This window comes from Microcaecilia unicolor, chromosome 1, assembly GCF_901765095.1.
Source record: "Microcaecilia unicolor chromosome 1, aMicUni1.1, whole genome shotgun sequence".
In the NCBI taxonomy this organism is placed as follows: Eukaryota; Metazoa; Chordata; class Amphibia; order Gymnophiona; family Siphonopidae; genus Microcaecilia; species Microcaecilia unicolor.
In genome coordinates, this window is record NC_044031.1 from 405,522,931 (window position 1) to 405,544,832 (window position 21,902).

Here is a 21,902-nt window from a genome sequence, read left to right on the forward strand (position 1 = left end):
TGGCCACGAGCATAGAGGAATGGTAGGCCTTCCTCCCAAAGGAGTCTAAGGTTCTAGAGTCTTTGCCCGGGGGCGCCGAAGCATGCTCCCTAGAACTCTTAGCCTTCTTTAGGGCCAGATCCACAACTCCAGAGTCATGAGGCAACTGAGTGCGCATCAGCTCTGGGTCCCCATGGATCCGGTACTGGGACTCGATCTTCTTGGGAATGTGGGGATTAGTTAGAGGCTTGGTCCAGTTCGCCAGCAATGTCTTTTTTAGGACATGATGCATGGGTACAGTGGACGCTTCCTTAGGTGGAGAAGGATAGTCCAGGAGCTCAAACATTTCAGCCCTGGGCTCGTCCTCCACAACCACCGGGAAGGGAATGGCCGTAGACATCTCCCGGACAAAGGAAGCAAAAGACAGACTCTCGGGAGGAGAGAGCTGTCTCTCAGGAGAGGGAGTAGGATCGGAAGGAAGACCTTCAGACTCCTCGTCAGAGAAATATCTGGGGTCTTCTTCCTCTTCCCACGAGGCCTCACCCTCGGTGTCAGACACAAGTTCACGGACCTGTGTCTGCAACCTCGCCCGACTCGACTCTGTGGAGCCACGTCCACGATGGGGGCGTCGAGAGGTAGACTCCCTCGCCCGCATCGGCGAAGCTCCCTCCGCCGACGTAGTCGGGGAGCCTTCCTGGGAGGCGACGGCAGCCGGTACCGCACGCGGCACCGACGCCGGAGACCTCACCTCGGGCGATGGGCCAGCCGGTGCCACGCTCGACGGTACCGGTGGCGCAAGCACCGCCGGTACCAGAGGGTTAGGGCGCAACAGCTCTCCCAGAATCTCTGGGAGAACGGCCCGGAGGCTCTCGTTCAGAGCGGCTGCAGAGAAAGGCATGGAGGTCGATGCAGGCGTCGACGTCAGAACCTGTTCCGGGCGTGGAGGCTGTTCCGGGCTGTCCAGAGTGGAGCGCATCGACACCTCCTGAACAGAGGGTGAGCGGTCCTCTCGGTGCCGATGCCTGCTGGGTGCCGACTCCCTCGGCGACCCAGAGCTCTCGGTGCCGACACGGGAAGGAGACCGATGACGATGCTTCTTCGACTTCTTGGAACGAAGCATGTCACCGGAGCTTCCCGGCACCGACGAGGAGGACGTAGAATCCAGCCATCGCTTCCTCGGGGCCGAGGCCGAAGGAGGTCGGTCTCGGGGGGGCTGTACCGCAGGAGCCCTCAGGGTAGGGGGAGACCCACCCGAAGGCTCACTGCCACCAGCAGGGGAATGGACAGCCCTCACCTGCACTCCAGACGAAGCACCACTGTCCGACGACATCAGCCGACGAGGTCCCGGTACCACCGACGTCGATGCAGCTGTCCAATGTCTCAGCGCCGATGCAGAGGGCCGATGCCTCGATGCACTGGCGGCCGAGGATGAAGCTCCGGACGCTGAAGACGTCGATGCACTCGATACCCCCGGTGCCGACGAAGAGCCCGAGAACAAAACGTTCCACTGGGCCAATCTCGCTACCTGAGTCCGCTTTTGCAAAAGGGAACACAGACTACAGGCCTGCGGGCGGTGCCCAGCCCCCAAGCACTGAAGACACGACGCGTGCCTGTCAGTGAGCGAGATGACCCGGGCGCACTGGGTGCACTTCTTGAAGCCGCTGGGAGACTTCGATGTCATGGGCGGAAAAATCACGCCGGCGAGATCAAAAGTCGAAATGGCGGAAAAGGCACCGAAAAAACAAGGGGAAGAAAACTTCGACCCGAGGCCTAAAAGCGGCCTACCCCGACGACGAAAGAAAACTTACCGGGGTGAAAACGTTGAAAATAGCGGAGGGAAAAAAGACCCAAGAGTCTTTTTCCACACAGAATGGAGTTTTTTTTTTTTTTTGAAATAGCACGACGAACGCGCGAGGTCGACTTTGCGGGGCCCGACACGGCGAAAACACGACCGTACCGAGCGCGGACAAAAGAAGACTGACGAACACGAGCCGGTTCGGGTGGGAAGACGGCCGCGCATGCACGGTGCGCATGGGCGCGCGAGGACTAGCAAAGGCCTTTGCTAGTGACGTTTCCGATTGGAGGGGCTGCCGTGGACGTCACCCATCAGTGAGAACAAGCAGCCTGCTTGTCCTCGGAGAATAGCAGTCTACAGAAAGGCCTGCAAAATGGTAGGGAACTCTTTCTCAAAAGACCTCTTTTAGGCAAAGTACAGGAATTTGCATTCTTTCTCTTCTGGGATGAATACTGGAGGATCAGACCCTTTACCTAGCATTATAAAAAGTTCAAACAAACATCACCCATATGACAATGGCTTCTGTGGGTGACCTCCTTGCCTTGTGATGCAAATGATCATACTGGAAAACTTAAAACCAACCTAAAAATTACATACTAAAACAGACAACAGACTTTGGAAATTTACCCTACGCAAAAAGGAGAGAGAGAAATTAGTATTAGTGATACATGATTAGCTATAATCAGCTAATACACAAGGCACTGCAAAGTGATGCTCTGTATTATTTGTTAACAAGAACAAAACAAAATGTTTCCCCCCTAACCACAAATCACACAAAATACAAAAAAAAGAGAAGCAGGGGGTAGTCCAAATATATATCCAAACAGCAGGTTTCTCCTCACATTAAAAAAAAAAAAAATCAACGCGCGGTCCTGTGTTTTGGTGCTTGCCACGACAGCCTCAGAAGTCAATGTGAATTATCTCAGCCACTGATTATAACGACACACAAATGGGCTTCAGAATCCAATACAGCATTCAGAGAAGACACAGGAAAGTATCGTCACAGCAACAAATTCAAGAATTATCAGGCTAGGCGCTGCATCTGAAACGTAAATACGTTCAGCAAGCAGGAATAGCATGCAAAACGCATTGGGACAGGAACACCAAAGCAAGCTATTTCAGTGCCATAGCCAGAGGAAAAGACAACTATCAGAATATTTCCCTCGGGTTGCTGAAGAGAGGGAGAAAGCTATGGGGCAGGGACACATGCGTTACAAAAGCAGCCTTTCAGATGACTTGCTCTGCCCAGAATAAGAAAGCTGTAGGAGAAAATCAGTCACAAAGGAGAAAAACTGACCTGTTTGTAGCACTGTCTTTTTTGTGGTCCTCTGTATGCTCCCCTGATCCCGAAAACAGCTAAGACGCTTCATTTATTACACTGTTCCCTCCCTTCTTGCAGATCATCATCAACTTACATGGCTTTTATTCCCATACCTCTCTGGTTTTCCCTCTCTTTGCCGGAAACTTTGCTGTTCTGATTTGGGGGGGGGGGGGGGGGAATAGCTAACATCCCTTACCTGAACTCACTGATGCTATACTGCCTGACCAGCCTTTCTACAGCACTGGTAGCCTGCTTCCCTCACCTCTCCATTTCTCCTCAGGCAGGTCCCTTCTCTCAGTTTCTGGCATTTTCCTCTACATCTGTCTCTCCATGTTCCCGAGCACAACACAGTTTTGTGGGTTCTTTACTGCACTTCATAATGCTTCTGATGGTATGAATTGGGATGAAAACTGCAAGTATAAAACTCAGGTGCCCAGAGGTTGGTAGGAAAAAACTTGAGACTGTTCAGGACATAAGCCCCTTAAAAGGGGACAGCATCTGCCTACTGACACCAATTATTAAAGGTAAGTTGGCTGTGCAAGAGGGAGACAGAAGAGATAGGGGCATAATGAGAGTGTACGAGAGGAGGGCTATCAGAGAAAGCAGGAGAAAAGGGAAAGAGAAAGGGAGAAGGAGCATAGGAATAGAGTGTTTACAGAGGTCAGGGGGCTCCTGGGCAGGGATGGGAGGGTGAAAGTGGGTAACTGAAAGAATAGTTGGAAAAGTGAGGGGATGGTTGGAGAGGGTCAGTATGGGGATGATGGCAGAAATAGGTTTAAAAAAAAAAAAAAAAAAAGGATCTTCCAGATCACAATTTCCACCTTAGTAAGGGAAAAGATTTGACACACTGCCTTTCTGAGGTTACAATCAAAGTGGTCTATAGGTATTTATTTTGTAGCTGGGGCAGTGGAGAGTTCAGTGACTTGCCCAGAGTCACAAGGAGATGCAGTGGTAATTGAACCCAGTCCCCTGGTTCTTAGGCCACTGCACTACACATTATGCTACTCCTTCACTCCTAGAGTGGAGTGGAGTGGAGGAGTGGCCTAGTGTTTAGGGTGGTGGACTTTGGTCCTGGGGAACCGAGTTCAATTCCCACTTCAGGCACAGGCAGCTCCTTGTGACTCTGGGCAAGTCACTTAACCCTCCATTGCCCCATGTAAGCCGCATTGAGCCTGCCATGAGTGGGAAACTGCGGGGTACAAATGTAACAAAACAAAACAAAAAAAAGTCACCAGAACAGATATATTTATTTTGGATGCATAGAGTACCTTGGATCCCTCCAGATATGAGACTATCTGTGTAGCCAAAACAAAAATTAACTGGTGATCTTCCTAAGGTGGAAATCATGGGAAGACCCATTTGTAGCTGAATCACAGGAATCAGCGGTGCTGTGGTATAGGTGGTTTGTTACACATGTATTAAATGGGGGGTTTTCCCCATGGTTTGTTGCTATTACTCCAATGACATGAGAATCAGAATTTTTATGGTGATTTCCATGGGGAAATGATCTATTCTGCATCTGCTGTTGGACTGGGGGGGGGGGGGGGGGGGGGGAGTGTTGAGGTTTGTGGATGCAGTGTACGTTTGCATTTGAACTACTATGTGTCACACCAAAAGTTGTGTATGCAGTGCACCACATATGTGAGCACTGTCCATTTGGTGTGTCCCAACTGGAAAACGGCTGGGAACCACTGATCTAAATGACTGTATGTCTGGAATGTGGAAGGCCGCCTGTAGTGCAGAATATCCTTCTATTTTATTATGTTTTTTAAAAATGCTGTTGTGTTATTTTATTAAACCTGATTTTAGCTTTTTTTGTATGTATTCTTGGATATCACCTTGTGTGTCAGATAAAACATACATTTTTAAAATTCCCTCATGCAGGGGCCTTCACTTTTTGTTTTAACAAGTTGCTTGAAAATTGCTCAAAGTAAACAAGATGCAGGGAACAGCAAGAACTAATCACACCAGGAAAACTGTGATTCTTCATTAGAACAGACAGTCCGCAGCCTACTAGCAACATGTAATTGCACCTTCATAAACCCTCAAACAAAAGCAAAAAATATCCTCGAGTCTGCTTTTTAAGGCTAGTTAATTGACCTACGGTATTAGTTTAATATTTGCCATCATTGATGAACCTACATCCATTAAAGCAGGGAAACACCCAAGAAGAGAAAGGGCTTCGGAGCTAATGAGATGTAAAAAGCCCTTGCTACCTGCTTCACAGACACCATGCATGAATCTTCAGCAGTAAATGGAGGGCAGACTGGATTTCACTGCAAAACCCACAGCAGTTCAGCTATAGTTAAGACAAAGACACCTGTGGCTCTGGACTGAAAACTACTGCAGATTGCCTGAGAGCTGTGCCAGGGCGAAACAGTCTGCCTCTGGAGGTTCGCAGGCAAGTTCTGACATGAAATTTCAAAAATGACTGGTTATGATTATGGTTATTCTCTAAATTTTTGGATACTGTTTAACTGTATACTAGTTGATGGGTATTTGTTTTAAGGGGGGATTTTTGTGTGTGTGTTTACACTTTACTTGCTCTGTTTTTATATACCTGATATTACTTATTATAATCTGCCTTGAACTTTTGGTTAAGTGGACTATAAATGCTTTATTAAATAAAATGAACACAAGGGGATACTTGACCAAATTATTCTTCCCATTAGTTTCCCCAAAGTTAAAACTTTTGCTTTTATTTATTTTTAAACTTCTACCCATGTATGAAGCACCCCATTCTTCAAAAAGCATAGACCCAGCCAAAGTTAAAAACCACAGTTTACAAAATAAGGGCACAGTAGATGTCTGAATGCCCTCAAAGAGGTGGTAGTGGAGACAAAAGCAGTAAAGAATTTCATAGAGACATGGCATAAACAGAGGTTGGCTTAATTGTAAGAATACAAACCAGGCACTGGGAGCCTAAGCTTAGAACAGGAACCAAATACTTTTTTGCAGAGATGGTGGGGGCGGGGATGGGGAGGGGTGTAAAAGCGGCAGTTACAATCCCAAACAAAGGCACTGGTGGGTTACCTGTATGAAACAGTGATTACAACCCTAACCAACTTACTGGGCATACTAGATTGCCCATTTCCCTTTCCATCACATACTATATACATTTTATTAAAAAAGAAAAAAAAAAAGCACAACTAAAGAATCCTTTTATTCTGATGTGTTTTTATTCCTCTCTTCCCTTTTTGCACCCTTTTAGTCTTAGCCTCTTCTCTTCCCAACAGTGGTCTTGCCTTTCTGGTATGACTACAGCAGTAGCTTCTCCATCTGCTCACAGCTGATGCTACATTTCAGACTTCCAAAATTATTCCACAACTTGCAATGAGATGGGTGCCTACGAACTGTATTAGCCTTGGGATAAAATAGGATAGAGAGGGAAATAACGCTTTAAGGCCACATACCTTTGAACTCTGCTGAGGTGCCAGGTTTTGGGCCTGCACAAGCTACACACTTTGAAGCATCTGATTTGTTTTGCACTAAGCAGGTGCTACAGTCCCAGCTTCCTTCTGGTTTCTTGAATTTATCTCCAAACCCTAGCTGCTCTGTGGATGAAGCAGATATGGATGTAGTAGTAATAGCAGCAGTTCTGGTAGTAGTAGTAGTGATGTTGGTGCTGCTAGCGGCCACAGAGGTTGAGCTCCCTACCGTAAAAAGAAGAAAATGAAATTAAAGAAAAATGTAACAAGTCACACTACAGTTCATTTATCAACTAAAAACTGCACCTTCAATGCATACCAAGTCATGATAATCTAATTTCTTCTATATTTTTCAAAAGCACAATAAAAATAGATTGATGGTGGGAAATAAACACTAGAAATTAAGTAATCAAATTCAGTAATTCAAAAGAAAGGGAAAAGTTTATGATGCAGAAAAGGTACACTGAAAAAGAATGTGTACTAAAACAGTTTGTAAATGAAAAAAAGCAGAAACCAGCAGCAGACTTCCATTGGAAGATCTCACTTCACTGCTGCCCTAAAAGTGCTGCTCTTTGTAACTAGAGACTACTAATGTTCAAAACACCGTGTGCAAAACTTCAGCCACCTCTGTACAAATTACATGTTTTTTTAATAATCCTTAAGCAAACAGAAGCCGTTAACCACCTCTGGATAGTACATTAAACATCTTTCTGCAAATGTTTATGCATTACCACCACTTGCATTTGTTTTACTGATTGAAAATAAAATACTGAATATGACAAATGAAAAAAAGTGGACACCCTCATTTACAAACTGTTTTAGTACACATTCTTTTCCAGTGTACCTTTTCTGCATCATAAAAGTTTCCCTTTCTTTTGAAAGTGATGATCCTGCATGTGAGATCTTGGTTTTGCACTATTTTTGTGGTGTGGCTTCTTGTGATTTTAGGTTAATGTCCTTCCCCATGTTTAAACTTGTACAGCGCTGCGTAACCCTGGCAGCGCTATAGAAATGCTAAGTAGTAGCAGTAGTAATATATGTTTATAATTTTTGGTCAGCTATTATACATTTGGCATTTGTGTTGTGTGTGTGTGTGACCAAGGTATTCTGTTAGCATGAGTTTTCTATGTAGCATTCTGTAGTAATTTGACGTGTTCAGTTTTCCTGATAGTGGAGGGGATATTTGTGAGGGGAGACAGGGATTTTGTTGACCCCCCCCCCCCCCCTCCATGGGTCCAGAACCTCTCTATCCCTTCCCTCCAGCCAGCCCTCCCCCACAATGGTCTAGCACCTTTCTCCAGCTCTCCCTCTCGCCCAAGGAACCCCACACCTCCAAGGCCACTGCCATGGACCCTAAAACCCGCAGATACAGTTTCACTCGCGGACGCTTAGACTGAATCAAAGCCTGTCCCCGGTGCTTCCGAACCCACTCCTCAGTCAGAAAGATGCATCCCTGCAGTGTGTCAAAGCACATCCCCAGATATTCCAAGACCTGCGAGGGATGAAGCAGACTCTTGGCTAGGTTGACCACCCCTATATCCCAGCTCCTGAAGCAACTGCACCACCCACGTCAAGTCCCGAACACTGTCCTGAAAGGACTTTGCCCAGATGAGCCAATCACTGAAATACAGATGAACCAGGATCCCTTCCCACTGCAGGGCCGCTGTTGCCACCACCATCATCACCTTGGAAAAGGTGCAAGGAGCAGTGGTTAGGCCAAAAGAAAGAGCACAAATCTGAAAGTGCCCCACCCAAAACGGCAAAGCAAACTTTGATGAGCTTGCCGGATGGGTACATGGAGATATGCCTTGGTGAGATCTAAAGAGATGAAACATCCTCAGGCTGAATCACAGTGATGACCGATATGAGCATCTTCATCCGTAAGGACGGAACCCATAATGCCCGATTCATGTCCTTTAGATCCAGGATGGTACAGAAGGAGCCCTCTCCTGAGAGCTACAAAGTAAATTGAGTAGCAGCCTCATCCAATCTTGCTGGCCAGAACAAACTGCTCAAACCATTCAGTGTGATCAACAAGGAGACAGCAGGAATGCGTCCTGCAAGGGATGAGCAAACTACAACATGTAATATTCTCGAATGACCTTGAGAACCCACTGGTCTGAGGTAATGCAGGTCCAGCTCTGGTAGAACTTCATTAATCAGGTGCCTACCAGCACCAGAGGCTGGATCAGCCACCAGAGGCAGAGGGTCGGGTGTCTCACCTGCCCTTGTGACCCCCACAAAAGGGTTGCGTCCTCTGGAAGAAGCGACTGAGCTGTTGACCGGTCAACATCCTGCGGGCCTCAGGAAATCGGCTCTGATCTGAGAGTCCCGAGCCCCCGAACGAGGCTTATCCTCTGGAAGACAGGAAACCTTAGTGTCCCCCAAACTCTTGACCAGCTTATCCAGCTCTTTGCGAAACAAAAGTGAATCCTTAAAGGGGAACTTGCTCAGCCTGGATCCCATAACCAAAGAGACCGCCGAGCCTCAACACTAAGAGACATGGACTTAGCAGAGGCACAAAGCAGATCATACAAAGCATCAGCCAAATAGGAAGCCCCCACCTCAATTTTGGCTACCTCTTGATCTGGTAGCGACCAGTCCACTGAACCACGATCAACAACACGCTTAGCCCAGTGGAAGCAAACCTGGGCTAATAAACCACCACAAACCGCAGCCTGAACTCCCAGGGCTGCCACATCAAGCCCCTGCTTCAGAAGAGTTTCCATCCGACAGTCCTGAGGATCCCATACAGCCGTATCACTGTCTATCGAGACCGTATTCTTTTTAGTTACTGCGGAGACCACCACATCCATTTGAGGCGGAACACAAGGGCTCCTGATCCTCTTCAGGAAAAGGGTACAGAATAACCATAGAACGAACCAAGTGAAAAGGGACGACCGGAGCTTTCCATTGGGTGTGGATAACATTGTGAATACCCTGATGCACTGAGAAAAATGTACAGGATTTGCAGACACCCTTTAGAAGGGAGACCACCTTCCAAGGGGCGTCCATGGGAGTATCCTCAAAATGCAGCGTGGCAGCCACCTGGGCAATGAGCTCCTGGAGCTCGTCCTTCTAGAAAAATCTGATTCTTCACCTGGAGGCAGGTGCTCCCCCCAAGTCCTTACCAATGTACTCAGGGTCAGGAACATCCTCCAGAAGCCAATCAGGCTCTTTCTCAAAGACCAGAGAAGCAAACTCCTCCACTGTGTCCAAGTCCCAATCCACACGCCACTTTTTTGAAGGCAGGAAGGCTGACAACCCCTGTGCCTGCCCCCATTGCTGGACCCCACCAGTCACACTCTCTCGATGCTGACAAAAGGCCCTGTACATGGCCAAAAAAAAGTCAGAATGGAGTAGAACACGATAGTTCCACTGCAGCTGATTCACCTGCAGCGATGGGTTCTAGGCATGGCAGTAAATTGGGAGGATGCAAAATGGCAGCGTTTCCCACCAAAACTGAAACCACTGGTCCTGCCTGTGGAGCAGAGTCCCCCTATGCCAGCGAAGCAGAGACTGGCCCCTGCCCTGACACCACAGACACCGAGCAAGAGGCAGCTTGCTCCCCTAGACAAAACCCGCAGCTGCCGGAGGCATCTAGAGCCTGGTGCTGATACGCCAGGCAGCATTTAGGTCATGTCTCCGTCATAGCGCTGACGACCGTGTGAGGAAGGCGCCACACACACGAGCGCAGGCTCTGAGAAACAGCTGTAGATGTGCTAAGTGGCAAACTGTGCTACGGCTGGGGAAAAAACAGCACGCTCAAGCATTCTCCCTCAACGAGAACACTGTCAGGTCCTTTAAAAAAAATTTTTTTTTAACACTAGAGCTGCTAACAGCACACCTGCAAACTGAAGCAGAGAAAGAAAGTATCAGACTGGCAAGTTAAGACTGTAGGCAAAACCTTCACTATCAATCCTTCCCGTGCCCAAGAGCAACAAAGGAGGATGGAGGAACCAGACCAGGCAGCCCCAAAATGAGACCACAGCGAAGGGGAAAGCAGGGAGAGAATTGGCTGCCTGAGTGTGGCACCCCCGAGGCATAAGAAACCCCTACAGGACTAGCCCCCATCCGGCAAACAGGAAGTGGTCCAGAAGAACTTCATCATCATTTTTTCAATTTAACGGCTAGCTACACAATAAAACAAAGCCCACACTATTTGCCGTGGTCCCACCAGAAAAAACACAGTATAAATAGCAGAGAGAATTAAGTCCTTTTTTTTTTTTTTCAAATTACCAGACAAAGAGACTGCACAAACTTACCACTCCTTACCATCTGCTGAGACTGAGAATAGACTGACTTACAGGGGGACTGAACAGCCCCACTTACACACCTACTAGAAGCTTAGTGTATTCTCAAGTCTCCATCTGATGTCAGGAACGCATAAAATGTCTTAACTCCAATGGTAGCATATTCCATAATCTCGAATCAGAAAAAGAGAAAGACTTTTCAATGACAGTTTGAAAAGAAATATATTTTTTTTCAATACATGCTGCCTCTGTAAAGGGGGCTGTGGGGTGGACTCTGGATACGGTAGATCTTTGGTTGGATGTGGGTCTGAGGATCAATTATGTTGCTTACATGGGAATAACCGTTTGATTCTTAATCAGTAAGGAAGCATGGGGGGTAGAGGAAGGAAGCTAAGTTGGCAAGGTTAGATAATATGCAGAAATTTAATTATCATAGGGAGATAAGGGGGGAGGAAGGGTGAATGGGGTCCCCCCCCCCCCCCCCCGTATACAGTTTTTTTGGGGGTGGGGGAGGGGTAGACTTCATACACTGTATATCTAGTTTGCTATGTTCCATGTCTCATATTTGTACTTGCCTGGAAAATCAATACAATAAGAGTTCAAACAGAAAAGCTAGAGCGCTATGAAGAGAAACATCGGAGCACAGAATGAATGGAATATAATAATAATAAAATTCAAAAGGGAGAAATGAGAGAGAGAATGAAGGGCTCACCTCCTTCCACCTGCTGGAGACTGAGAATACTGAATCTCAGTCTAACTGGTTGGGCTCTTATTGGCTCTCACGAGAGTCAGAGTTATCTGTCTCCACCTGCTAGAAGGCGTGCACAACCCATCAGTCACAGTCTGGGCTGGTCCGGAGGGACACTAAGGAAGCCTTCATTTTTTCTTTCTAACATGCAACAACTGTTGTAAGGATAAAGGTGGCCTCATATTTGAGAAAGCAATCTAATGTATTAATGGGAGCACCGAATACAGTAAATTAACAAGCAAGTGGACTATGATAGCAAGACTCTTTCACTCCACAAAAAAGAATGCATGCCTTATTTTCCCTGACAATAAAAAAAACACAACTAAAGACATTTTTATTTAAATATAACGAACACCTAACAACCATTTCGTACACAACTGTTCCTTCAGTGTGTCAACAATACAACTTGATATATCATCAGTTTTTCAGCCCCCCCCCCCCCCCAACTTCCCACCCCACTTTCTCTGCTATAGTTAACACCTCTATACTTCTCAGCCCCATTATATCTTGTCCTAGCCATCTCCAAATCTCCTCCTACCTGTAAATTCACTATTCACATAAATATACCGCAAATCATGACAGCAAAGCGGTTCACTATCAGGAGAAGCCTAATGGTTAGTGCAATGGCCTGAGAACCTGGGTTCAATTCCTACTGCAGCTACTTGTAACTAGACAGCAGCATAGGAAAGGAGATTGTGGGAATCCCATGGAACCTGTAGGATTACCACAGGGATGGAAGAAGATACCATGGGATTCTTGCAGGGATGTAGTCAAAACCTCTGATGACTCCAGATCGAGGCTTAGAATGCACTGAGAGGCACAGAATGAAGCTTTGAACATACTGCGAGTCATCTGGAGCACCAGAATAAGGCCTGGATGCCCAGAGAGGCAGCTGAAACACCAGACAGGTTTTGAACATTCATTAGTTGAACAGTGAATACCATTCAAAAAAAAAAAAAAAAACCAACAACACAGGAGGTTGTTGGGGTTGGGAGGAAACAGGGCGGCCAGCAAGTAAATTATAGTGTCAACTCCTGTGGGTACAGGTGAGAATGGAAAAAATTGTGGGGATGGAATGTATCTTAGTGGGTATGGGTTAGATTCCACTGGGGATGGGTGGAATTTCTGTCTCCGTGCAACTCTCTACATGTGACCCTGGGAAGTTTCAAGTTTCTTTATTTTTTAAATATACCCTTTAAGGCAGATACCATCCAAGCGGTTTACAATGATCATAAATAAACATGACATACATCAGAGTGTCAAGGGGAAAAAATACAATATCCAAGGTAATAGGGAAAGAGAGAGAGATAGGCGAAGAACAACATTATTCTACACACAAAAGGGTGGGTGACAGTATGTTCTGCAGGATAAGTGCCAATCCTCGCACTCCAGCATATGAAACTGGTGGTTCAGGGAGTGGTCCCCTACACTTGTTTGAAAAGGTAGGTTTTAAGGGCCACTTTAAACTCCAGGAGGAATTGTAAGGATTGAACAGAAAACAATCTTAAAATATGACCAATGGTATTCCCTGAGGGGCAAGGGCTGAGTAGGCGTTAGGTACCACAGCACAACTCTCACACAGGGAAATAAGGCAGCAACTATTGTGATAGGACAGGAGGATGGCCAAAAATGAGGGTCTTGTGAATCAAAATCAAAATTTTGCAGTGAATCTGTGTCTGTACAGGAAGCCAGTATTCCTGTCATAATAGAGGGGTTACATGGTCATATATTCGACCACCTAAGATCAGACTTTGGAGCTACATTTTTATTAGCATATCCGTGCAAATGTATGATCAAACTTAGAGGGACTAAATATGTTCTTCTTTACTCCAGAGCAATTAAGGGCTTTTCTAGATATGAAGAAGATTCTTTAAGTGTTGTGCTATTGGACTTTTTGGGAAATAATAAGGGGGTTTTATCCTGCTAAGCCTTTCTTTCTATTTTCTTTCAGATTATTATATATATCCTCTTTATTTTCTCCAGGCTGAGTCCACTTCCCTTTAATAGTGATCTAAGGAAGATTTTTCTTTTGTTTCTTGTTATCTTTATTGTATTCCTCAAGTCATTTTTGTTTTGTGTTGTTTAAACAAGAGTTTAATTTTGTGATTATGTAATTGCAATTTATAACTAAAGAATTTTAAAATAAATGTGAACAAGTCTTTCCATATTGAGAGACCACTCGTGCGGATGCATTACCCTGCTCAGCCTGTTGGCAAGGGTATTGTTTGCGCCCGCCAGATAAGTGGCTCGAAGAAACATACCATGTTGGCAAGCCGAATGCCACATCCAGAAGGCCTCCCGACACAGAGGGCGTGATCTACTGCCCCCCCTGCTTGTTGGTATATTACATTGCAACCTGCTTGTTTGAATGAGAACAATTTGATGAGATAGCCGATCTCTGAAAGCCTTTAGAGCGTTCCAGATTGCCCAAAGCTCCAGGAAGTTGATCTGAAGATTTTCTGGAAGGACCAAGCTCCTTGAGTGTGAAGCCCATTTAGATGGGTTCCCCATCCCAGGAGAGATGCATCCATCGTCAGAACTTTTTGTGGCTGAGGAATTTGGAATAGAAGTCCCAGAGTCAAATTGGATCGAACTGTACACCAATGAAGAGAGCACACAAGCTCTGGGGACACCTGAATGACATCTTCTAGACTTCCTGTGGCTTGATATGACTGAGAAGCCAGGATTCATTGAGCTGATCTCATGTGAAGAAATGTCATGGGTGTAACGTACACTGTGGAAGCCATGTGGCCCAACAACCTCACATCTGCTGAGCTGTGACCTGCTGAGAGGCACAAACCTTGGACGCCAGTGAAACAAGATTAGAACATGAGCCGCCATACTGGGTCAGACCAATGGTCCATCTAGCCCAGTACCCTGTTTTCTGAACAGTGGCCAAGCCAGGACACAAGTACCTGGCATAAACCCAAACACTTTCTCCCACTTCACCCCCTGTTTTGGGGGAAGGGGGTTGGAATCCAACTCAGCTCACACTTACTGGGACTTGAACCAGCCACCTTGGTGTTACCAACCCAGCACCCAACCCCTTGGGCCAACCAGATTGTCCGCTCTCATCTCTGAGAGGTAGACGTGAACCCTCTGTGTGCCGAGCAGGGCTCCTATGAACTCCAATCGCTGGACAGGATGTAGATGGGACTTGAGGTAGTTTAAAACGAACTCTAGTAGTTCTAGCACCCGAATAGTCATCCACATGGACTCCCAAGCACCGTCCTCTGAGGTGTTCTTTACCAGCCAATCGTTGAGATACAGGAACACATGGACTCCCTGTCTGCACAGCGATGCTGCAACTACCACTACACATTTGGTAAAGACCCTGGGAGCAGACGCAAGGCCAAAAGGCAACACGTGATACTGAAAGTGATGTGTCCCCAGCTGAAATCGAGGATACTTCCAGTGGGTTGGAAGTATCGGGATGCAAGTATATGCATCCTTTAAGCCCAGAAAGCATAGTCAATCATTATTCTGAATCATTGGGAGAAGTGTGCAAGGAAAACCATTCTGAACTTTTCTAGGACTAGAAATATTTTCAGGGTCCTTAAGTCTAGGATGGGACACATCCCCCATCTACTTCAGCACAAGGAAGTACCTGGAACAGAATCCCTGCCCTTCTTCCCCTGGTAGAATGGGTTCAACCACATGGGCCTTTAGAAGGGCGGAGAGTTCTTCTGCAAGTACCTGCCTATGCTGAGAGCTGTATGAATGAGCTCTTGGTGGGCAATTTGGAGGTTTTTGATACCAATTGAGGGCATATCCGAGATGAACTACTTGAAGAACCCACCAACCGGAGGTTATAAGAAGCCACCTTTGGTGAAAACATTTTAGCCTCTCCCCGACCAGCAAGTAGTCCGGAATGGACACTTATACTGCAGCTATGCTCTGCTGGAGCCAGTCAAAAGCTTGTCTCTTATTTTGACTGGGGAGCAGCAGGGGCCTTAGGCGAACTTTGTTGATGTGAACGAGTGTGCTTGGTGAGCCAGAGTGTACCTATGACTACAATAGTAGTAGGAACCACTCCGTGGCTTGTCAAAAACCCTCCTAGCTGAGGAGGTGGATGCAGAAGGCGCCCAGCGGGAGAGAGAAGAGATTGTATCAGTATGCTTCTTGATTTGGTCAGTGACCTCCTCAACATTTTCTCTAAAAAGGTTATCCCCTCTAGCAAGGGCCATCTGCCAACCGCTGCTGAACAGAGTGTTCCAAGTCAGAAACAGGCAGCCATGAGAGTCTGCGCATTGCTGTATGAGCAGAGATCCTGGATGCCACACCAAAAGTCTCATAAATGCACCTGGCCGAGAACTTTTGACAAGCCTTCTGCTGCTTGTCCAACTGGCGAAAAGGCTCGGTGTGCTCCGGAGGAAGCGCATCCCCAGGCAGCTGTCGCACAGAGTTTTGCAAGTAGACACTCATGAAGAACTGGTACGACTGTATATGGAAGATAAGCATTGAAGCCTGGTACATCTTCCTTCCAAAAAGAGTCCAGGGTTCTAGTTTCTCTGTCTAGCTCTCTTGAAAGTGGACACCACTACTATGGAATTGTGAGGCAACTGAGGTCTATCAAAACCAGATGGACTGTGGATCCGATACTGGGTGTCAATCTTCTTGGGCATGACAGGGACCGACAGAAACCCTAGTAGCGCTCTAGAAATGTTAAGTAGTAGTAGTAGTAGAAGGGACTCCCAAGTTCCTGATGAGGACTTCCTTGAGTACCTCATGGAGAGTGCAGTCACAGCCTCCTTAGGAGGAGATGTATAATCCAGGACCTTGAGCATCTTGGCCCTAGGCTCATCCTCCACTTCCAAAAGAAATGGAATGGCCTCAGCCATTTTAAGAATTTCCTTTGCAAAAGATGGAAATAAAAGGTTCTCCAGGGGAGACTGCTTCCTTTCAGGTGAAGGGGAGGGTTCAGAGGAAATCCCATAAGACTCATCTGAAGAAAAGTATCTGGGATCCTCCTCTGAATCCCATGAGCGCTTTTCCTTGGTATCGGACATTTAGCTCTATGAGATGGCCAAGGCTGAACCTGCTTTGAGACCAAGGAACCATGTCCTCGAGAGTGGCATGAAGAAGTCGTCTTCCACCTCGACACCGGCGACGTTTCCTCAGCTCTGGGAGCAAAGCCCGGATGCACTCGAGGGCCAACACCAGGAAAAGCTGGGGTGCCGGTTGAGGCGCAGGTTGCAGAACCGCTGGGGTCGACGCGGGAGCAGGAACTCGGCTGCTTGGAGACAGGCACATTGGCACCTCCTGTATGGAGAGAGAGCAATCCTCCCCGGCACCGATGCTTCTTTGGTGCCGAATCATTCGACGCCCCGGAGCTCCTGGCACCATGAGTAGAGAGTGACTGATGACAATGCTTCTTGGCCTTCACCCAAAGTGTGTCACCAAGGCTCCTTAGTGCCGAGGACGACGTCAAATCCTCATGCCACCTCGAGGTCGGGTCCAATGATGGATGGTCCCAGGGGGCCTGCACAGCAGGAGGTCTCGAGGCAGGCAGAGACCCACTCAACATCTCACTGCTCCCAGTATCTAAGGGTCTAGAAGCAGCCATGCTTACCGACGCTCCCGATACTGATGCGATGCTTGACGTTGATGCTGACGCCTCCAACCTCAATGCCAAGGAACCAGACTTGGCTCCAAAAATCCTCTCTCGTTGAGCCTCTCGGGAAACCTGGGTCCTCTTCTTCACATGAAGATAGAGAACACAGTTTTCAGGGCTATGGTCGGGCCCAAGACACTACAGACACCAAGAATGGGTGTCCTTTCCTAGGATAGTCCGATTACACCAGGTACAACACTTGAACCCACTGAGAATCTTTGTGGACATGGATGGAAAAACTTTGTCGGCTAAAATAAATGACTCGATGGTGCCTGAAAAAGGGGCAAGGCACAGAGAAAAAGAAAGGGAAAGACCTGAGCTAAGTCAGGGCCTAAAAACTGTCCGATGACGATGGAAAATAAAGAAAACAAACCCGGGCAAAATAAAACTAAGGAAAAATAAAGGATGGGCTTGTAAGGCCCAATTAAAAGAACCACAAGAAAAGTAGAAAACAAAACAAAACCGAAAGGCACTAAGAGGCCCTTTTATTAAGCCGCGTAGGCACTCAGGCGTGCCGCGTCAATTTGGAATTACCGCCCGGCTGGTAATTTTATTTTTTACGCACGTCCACTACACACGCTGGACAATAACTTTTATTTTGCGGCACACGGCACTAACCAAGCAGTAAAAGGCATAGTACACACGTAGACCATTACCTACCGGTTGACATGCGAGACCTTACCGCTAAGTCAATGAGTGGCAGCAAGATTTCAGACCCAAAATGGATGCGCGCAAATTTTCATTTTGTCTCACGTCCATTTTCGGCCAAAATAAATAAAAGACATTTTTTACAAGTGCACTGAAAAATGGATCTGCACGCATCCAAAACATGTGCTTACACTAGTGCAGGTTATCTTTCAGTGCACATTAGTAAACGGACCCCTAACAGCTCTCAAAAAAAAAAAAAAAAAACGGGCGAGTGAGAGAACCCCCCCCCCCCCCTTTGTCTCCTTACGCGGAAAAAAAGAGACCTGAGGAGACTACATTCGTGCAACTGGCGGGAAGGCACTTGCACATGAACAGTGGAGTGTAACTCATGCTCCACAAAGTTCTTTTTACTATGGCAAAAGCCAGGCTGGGTGATGCAGATCGGTGTCACCCACTTGTGAAAAGATAGAAGCCTGCTTGTCTTTGGAGAAAGTTGGCTCCAGGAAGAAGCTATGCTGTTGAAATAATTTAAAAGCAGTTTTGCATTTTCAAAAACTTCACATATTTTTCCTCGAATATCATTTTTGCAGGTACTTCTTAAATTTTAATGTCTTATATACCGCCTGCATGCCCAAAAGCTATTGAAGCAGTGTACATTCAGGTACAGTAGGTATTTTTGTGTCTGTGCAGGGTTCACAATCTAAATTAGTACCCGAGGCAATGGAAGGTTATGTGACTTGCCCAAAATCATAAAGAGCTGCAATGGGATTTGAACCCAGTTCCTGTAGTTCTCAGCCTGCTACTCCAAGGCAACTTTAAGAGAAAGCATTACTTTTGAGAATCAGTGCAAAATCAATGGTAAAAGTACCTATGGATTTTGCATCTGTCCACGTAGTTTTGAAAATTTCCCCTGAACAGAAGTTATATCACCTGAGCAATCTTCCTCACTCTGCCAATATGACCCAAATCGAACCCGCTGAACCCTGACCAACGGAACTAAATTGTCACCATGCCACATTAACATTCATAATTTTACTTGAGTGTGGAAAATTCTGCTACATTTAAACAGAATGATTTCCTATATAATAAAACGCACCTCCAACATTCTGAAGCCGAGAAAAGTGACGCTTTCAAGCCTTGAAGAATTCCTGCAACGCTCCGGAACTACATGTCGTCAATTGAGGAGATGGAGCCTTACAGAGCGCACGAATGCTTCAAGGCTTGAAGACTTCACTCTCTCTCACACACACACTCACTCTCTGTCTCTCACATACACTCTTTCTCACACACACAGACGCTGTCTCTCACACACTCTCTCTCACACACACAGACGCTGTCTCTCACACACTCTCTCTCTGACACAAAAACACACACACACTCTGTCTCTCTCTCACTCATTCATTCGCTCTCACATACACACTCCATCTCTCACCCACAGTGTCTCTCTCAAACATACACACTCCGAGGAAAGGGGGACATGGAACACGGAGGGAAGGGGGGCCCAAGAACTCGGAGGGGAAGAGAGAGAGGGAGGGGGGAGAGGGAGGGAGGGGGGCCTGCACCTCAGACAGAAGGGGGGCCTGGAACTCGGAGGGGAGGAGAGGAAGGAAGGGAGGGAAGGAGGGGGTCATGGAACTCGAAGCCCCACATACACACACTCACTCTCTGTCTCTCACATACACTCTCTCTCACACACTCTTATCTCTCTCTCACATGCTCTCTCTCTCACACACATACACTGTCTCCCACACACTCTCTCTCTCTCTCTGTCACAGACACACACTCTCTCTCTCTCCTCACACACACTCCATCTCTCACACACACTCTCTCTCTCTCTCTTTCAAACATACACACTCCGAGGAAAACTTTGCTAGCGCCTGTTTCATTTGTGTCAGAAATGGGCCTGTTTTACTAGTTAAAATATATTTTGCCATCCACATATTACATACCTGGTTTCTCAGAAAGACAGGCCACGCACTTGCTGTCTTCAGCCTTATTCTGCACAAGGCACACCGTGCAGTTCCAAGCACCTGGTGGCTTTTTGAATTTGTCTCCAAATCCCAAGGGTGCTGTATTCTGAGCACTGCTGGTGAGTGAGTGTGCGCAAGACAGTACTGAGGCTTGACTTGTGGCTACTGACGATGGCAGAGCTAGCTTCACTCCAGTCCCTGGTTTTGGCGTTTCACAGGCCACACACTTCGTGGCTTTGGCTTTATTGTGCACCAAACAAGTATCACAGTCCCACGATCCCACCACCGGTTTGAACCGGTCCCCGAACCCCTGTGTCCCTGCTGCTGCCACAGAAGTTGACTTTGCAGTACTGCCTTTATTTGCACTATCAGTCTGCTTTGTAGCTTCTGCTGAGGGTGCTTTGGTGGTCTGGCAGGCTACACACTTGCTGTCTGTGACCTTATTTTGCACTAGACAGGCACTGCACTGCCACTGTCCCGGGGCTGGCTTCAGGTGCTCTCCAAAGCCTGCACCACATACAGAAAAGCTTCTGTTGGCTGCTGGGTTTGCAGGAGATGTGCTGACTGCCGCAGGCTTTTCAACAGCGTGAGAGGTCATCTTAGTAGACAGGAAATCTGAAGAGCAAAGAGACAAGGCACATTTGGTTACTGACAACATGTTAGGAGCTGCTGAACTGCAGCTGCATTAACCCTGTAGCAATCCCACACTGGGGCTTCCTCAGGCCTCAACTCCAAATGCTTATCCTTGGGAGAGTGAGAGATGAAGTAAATGAGTTTGCTATTAGGTTCAGACAATGTGTGATGCATACTTATGGTGACATTCTGCAACCTGCCCTAAGCTGAAAGCAGTACTTGGAAGAAACACTGAGCACTATCAAACCCAAAATGTTTAGTACATGTTTGATAAACAAATGGAGTGGAGGAGTGGCCTAGTGGTTAAGGTGGTGGACTTTGGTCCTGTGGAACTGAGGAATTGAGTTTGATTCCTGGCACAGGCAACTCCTTGTGACTCTGGGCAAGTCACTTAACCCTCCATTGCCTGCCGCATTGAGCCTGCCATGAGTGGGAAAGCGCGGGGTACAAATGTAACAAAATAAATAAATAAATAAATGGTACTAATGTATCAGCCAGAGCTGTGGAGTTGGAAGTAATTTTAGGTGGGAGTCGGTAAAACGTACCAACTCCAGCTTCAAAATACTTACATTATAATATATGGTAAATTTATTATTTTACACACATATATAAGTATCTGTCATAGATTTAAACTTATAGTTACCAGTACTTTAGATTCAGAATAAAAAATGTAAAGCCTAACATCAGTAGGACTCAGACAGTAGAAAAACTGAGGAGTTGGAGTCAAAAGTTTGGTATGCTGACTCCACAGCCCTGTATCTCCTCAGTGCAACAATGCTACAGCCTGAAAGGGTTAACTCTTTAACTGCACATGAACGGTTTGTATACAATCTCAAGGTAGGGATGTGAATGCAGTAAGCAGTTGCTGCATGAATTAGCATGCTGTTAGTTAATGGCCATAGTAACCATTTACCCTGTGGAATGATGGCACATGCTAATTGCATACCATGGAATGAAGCAGGGAATAAGCAGGGATTGTGCCTTGCATAATCAGGCGGCACTATGTGCATCACACACTGTCATTGCTGTTGACAAATGGTAAAAGGTCATTCCTGTGTGGGAACTATATGGGAATACACTGGGCATGCCCACAACAGTGCACAGGCTTTGCAGTTACACGCATTCATTTTTGCAACTAATGCAAAGTGTGTGCAACAGTTGACCACACTTTAGTGAGGGGGCCCCTAAATCAATTTAGTCCATCTTAAAATGTACTAACGCATTAACTTTTTAATAAAATGAATATGTGAAATGAATCAAGAATCTGTACATCTGAATCCACAATTGTCTTGTGTATACATTCACATCTACAGTGACTGATCCCACTATTAGCATCCTACCCTTAGATGAAGTTTTGCAAAGCAGTGAAACCTCTTTACACAGGCTTCTGCTGACACAATTCCACTATATGTTGCTGCTAATCAATTTTTTTTTCAGTCAGTTGGTCATGTTTATATCCTCAGTTTTTGTAATCCATCAAGAACAAATTTACTTGGCTTAGCAGAATAGAAAC

General features: G+C 46.5%; 1 protein-coding gene across 3 annotated transcripts in view; it reads right to left on the reverse strand.

Moving 5' to 3' along the window:
• The window catches only part of NUP153 (nucleoporin 153), a 256,824-nt gene that overhangs the window by 101,041 nt on the left and 133,881 nt on the right, over nt 1–21,902 (reverse strand). For all 3 annotated transcript variants that reach the window (XM_030211374.1, XM_030211384.1, XM_030211366.1), the window contains 2 exons: nt 19,736–20,371; nt 6,509–6,748 (listed from right to left, as the gene is read on the reverse strand). In XM_030211374.1, the coding sequence (XP_030067234.1) occupies nt 6,509–6,748; nt 19,736–20,371 (876 nt within the window). The remainder of the gene's footprint in view (nt 1–6,508; nt 6,749–19,735; nt 20,372–21,902) is intronic.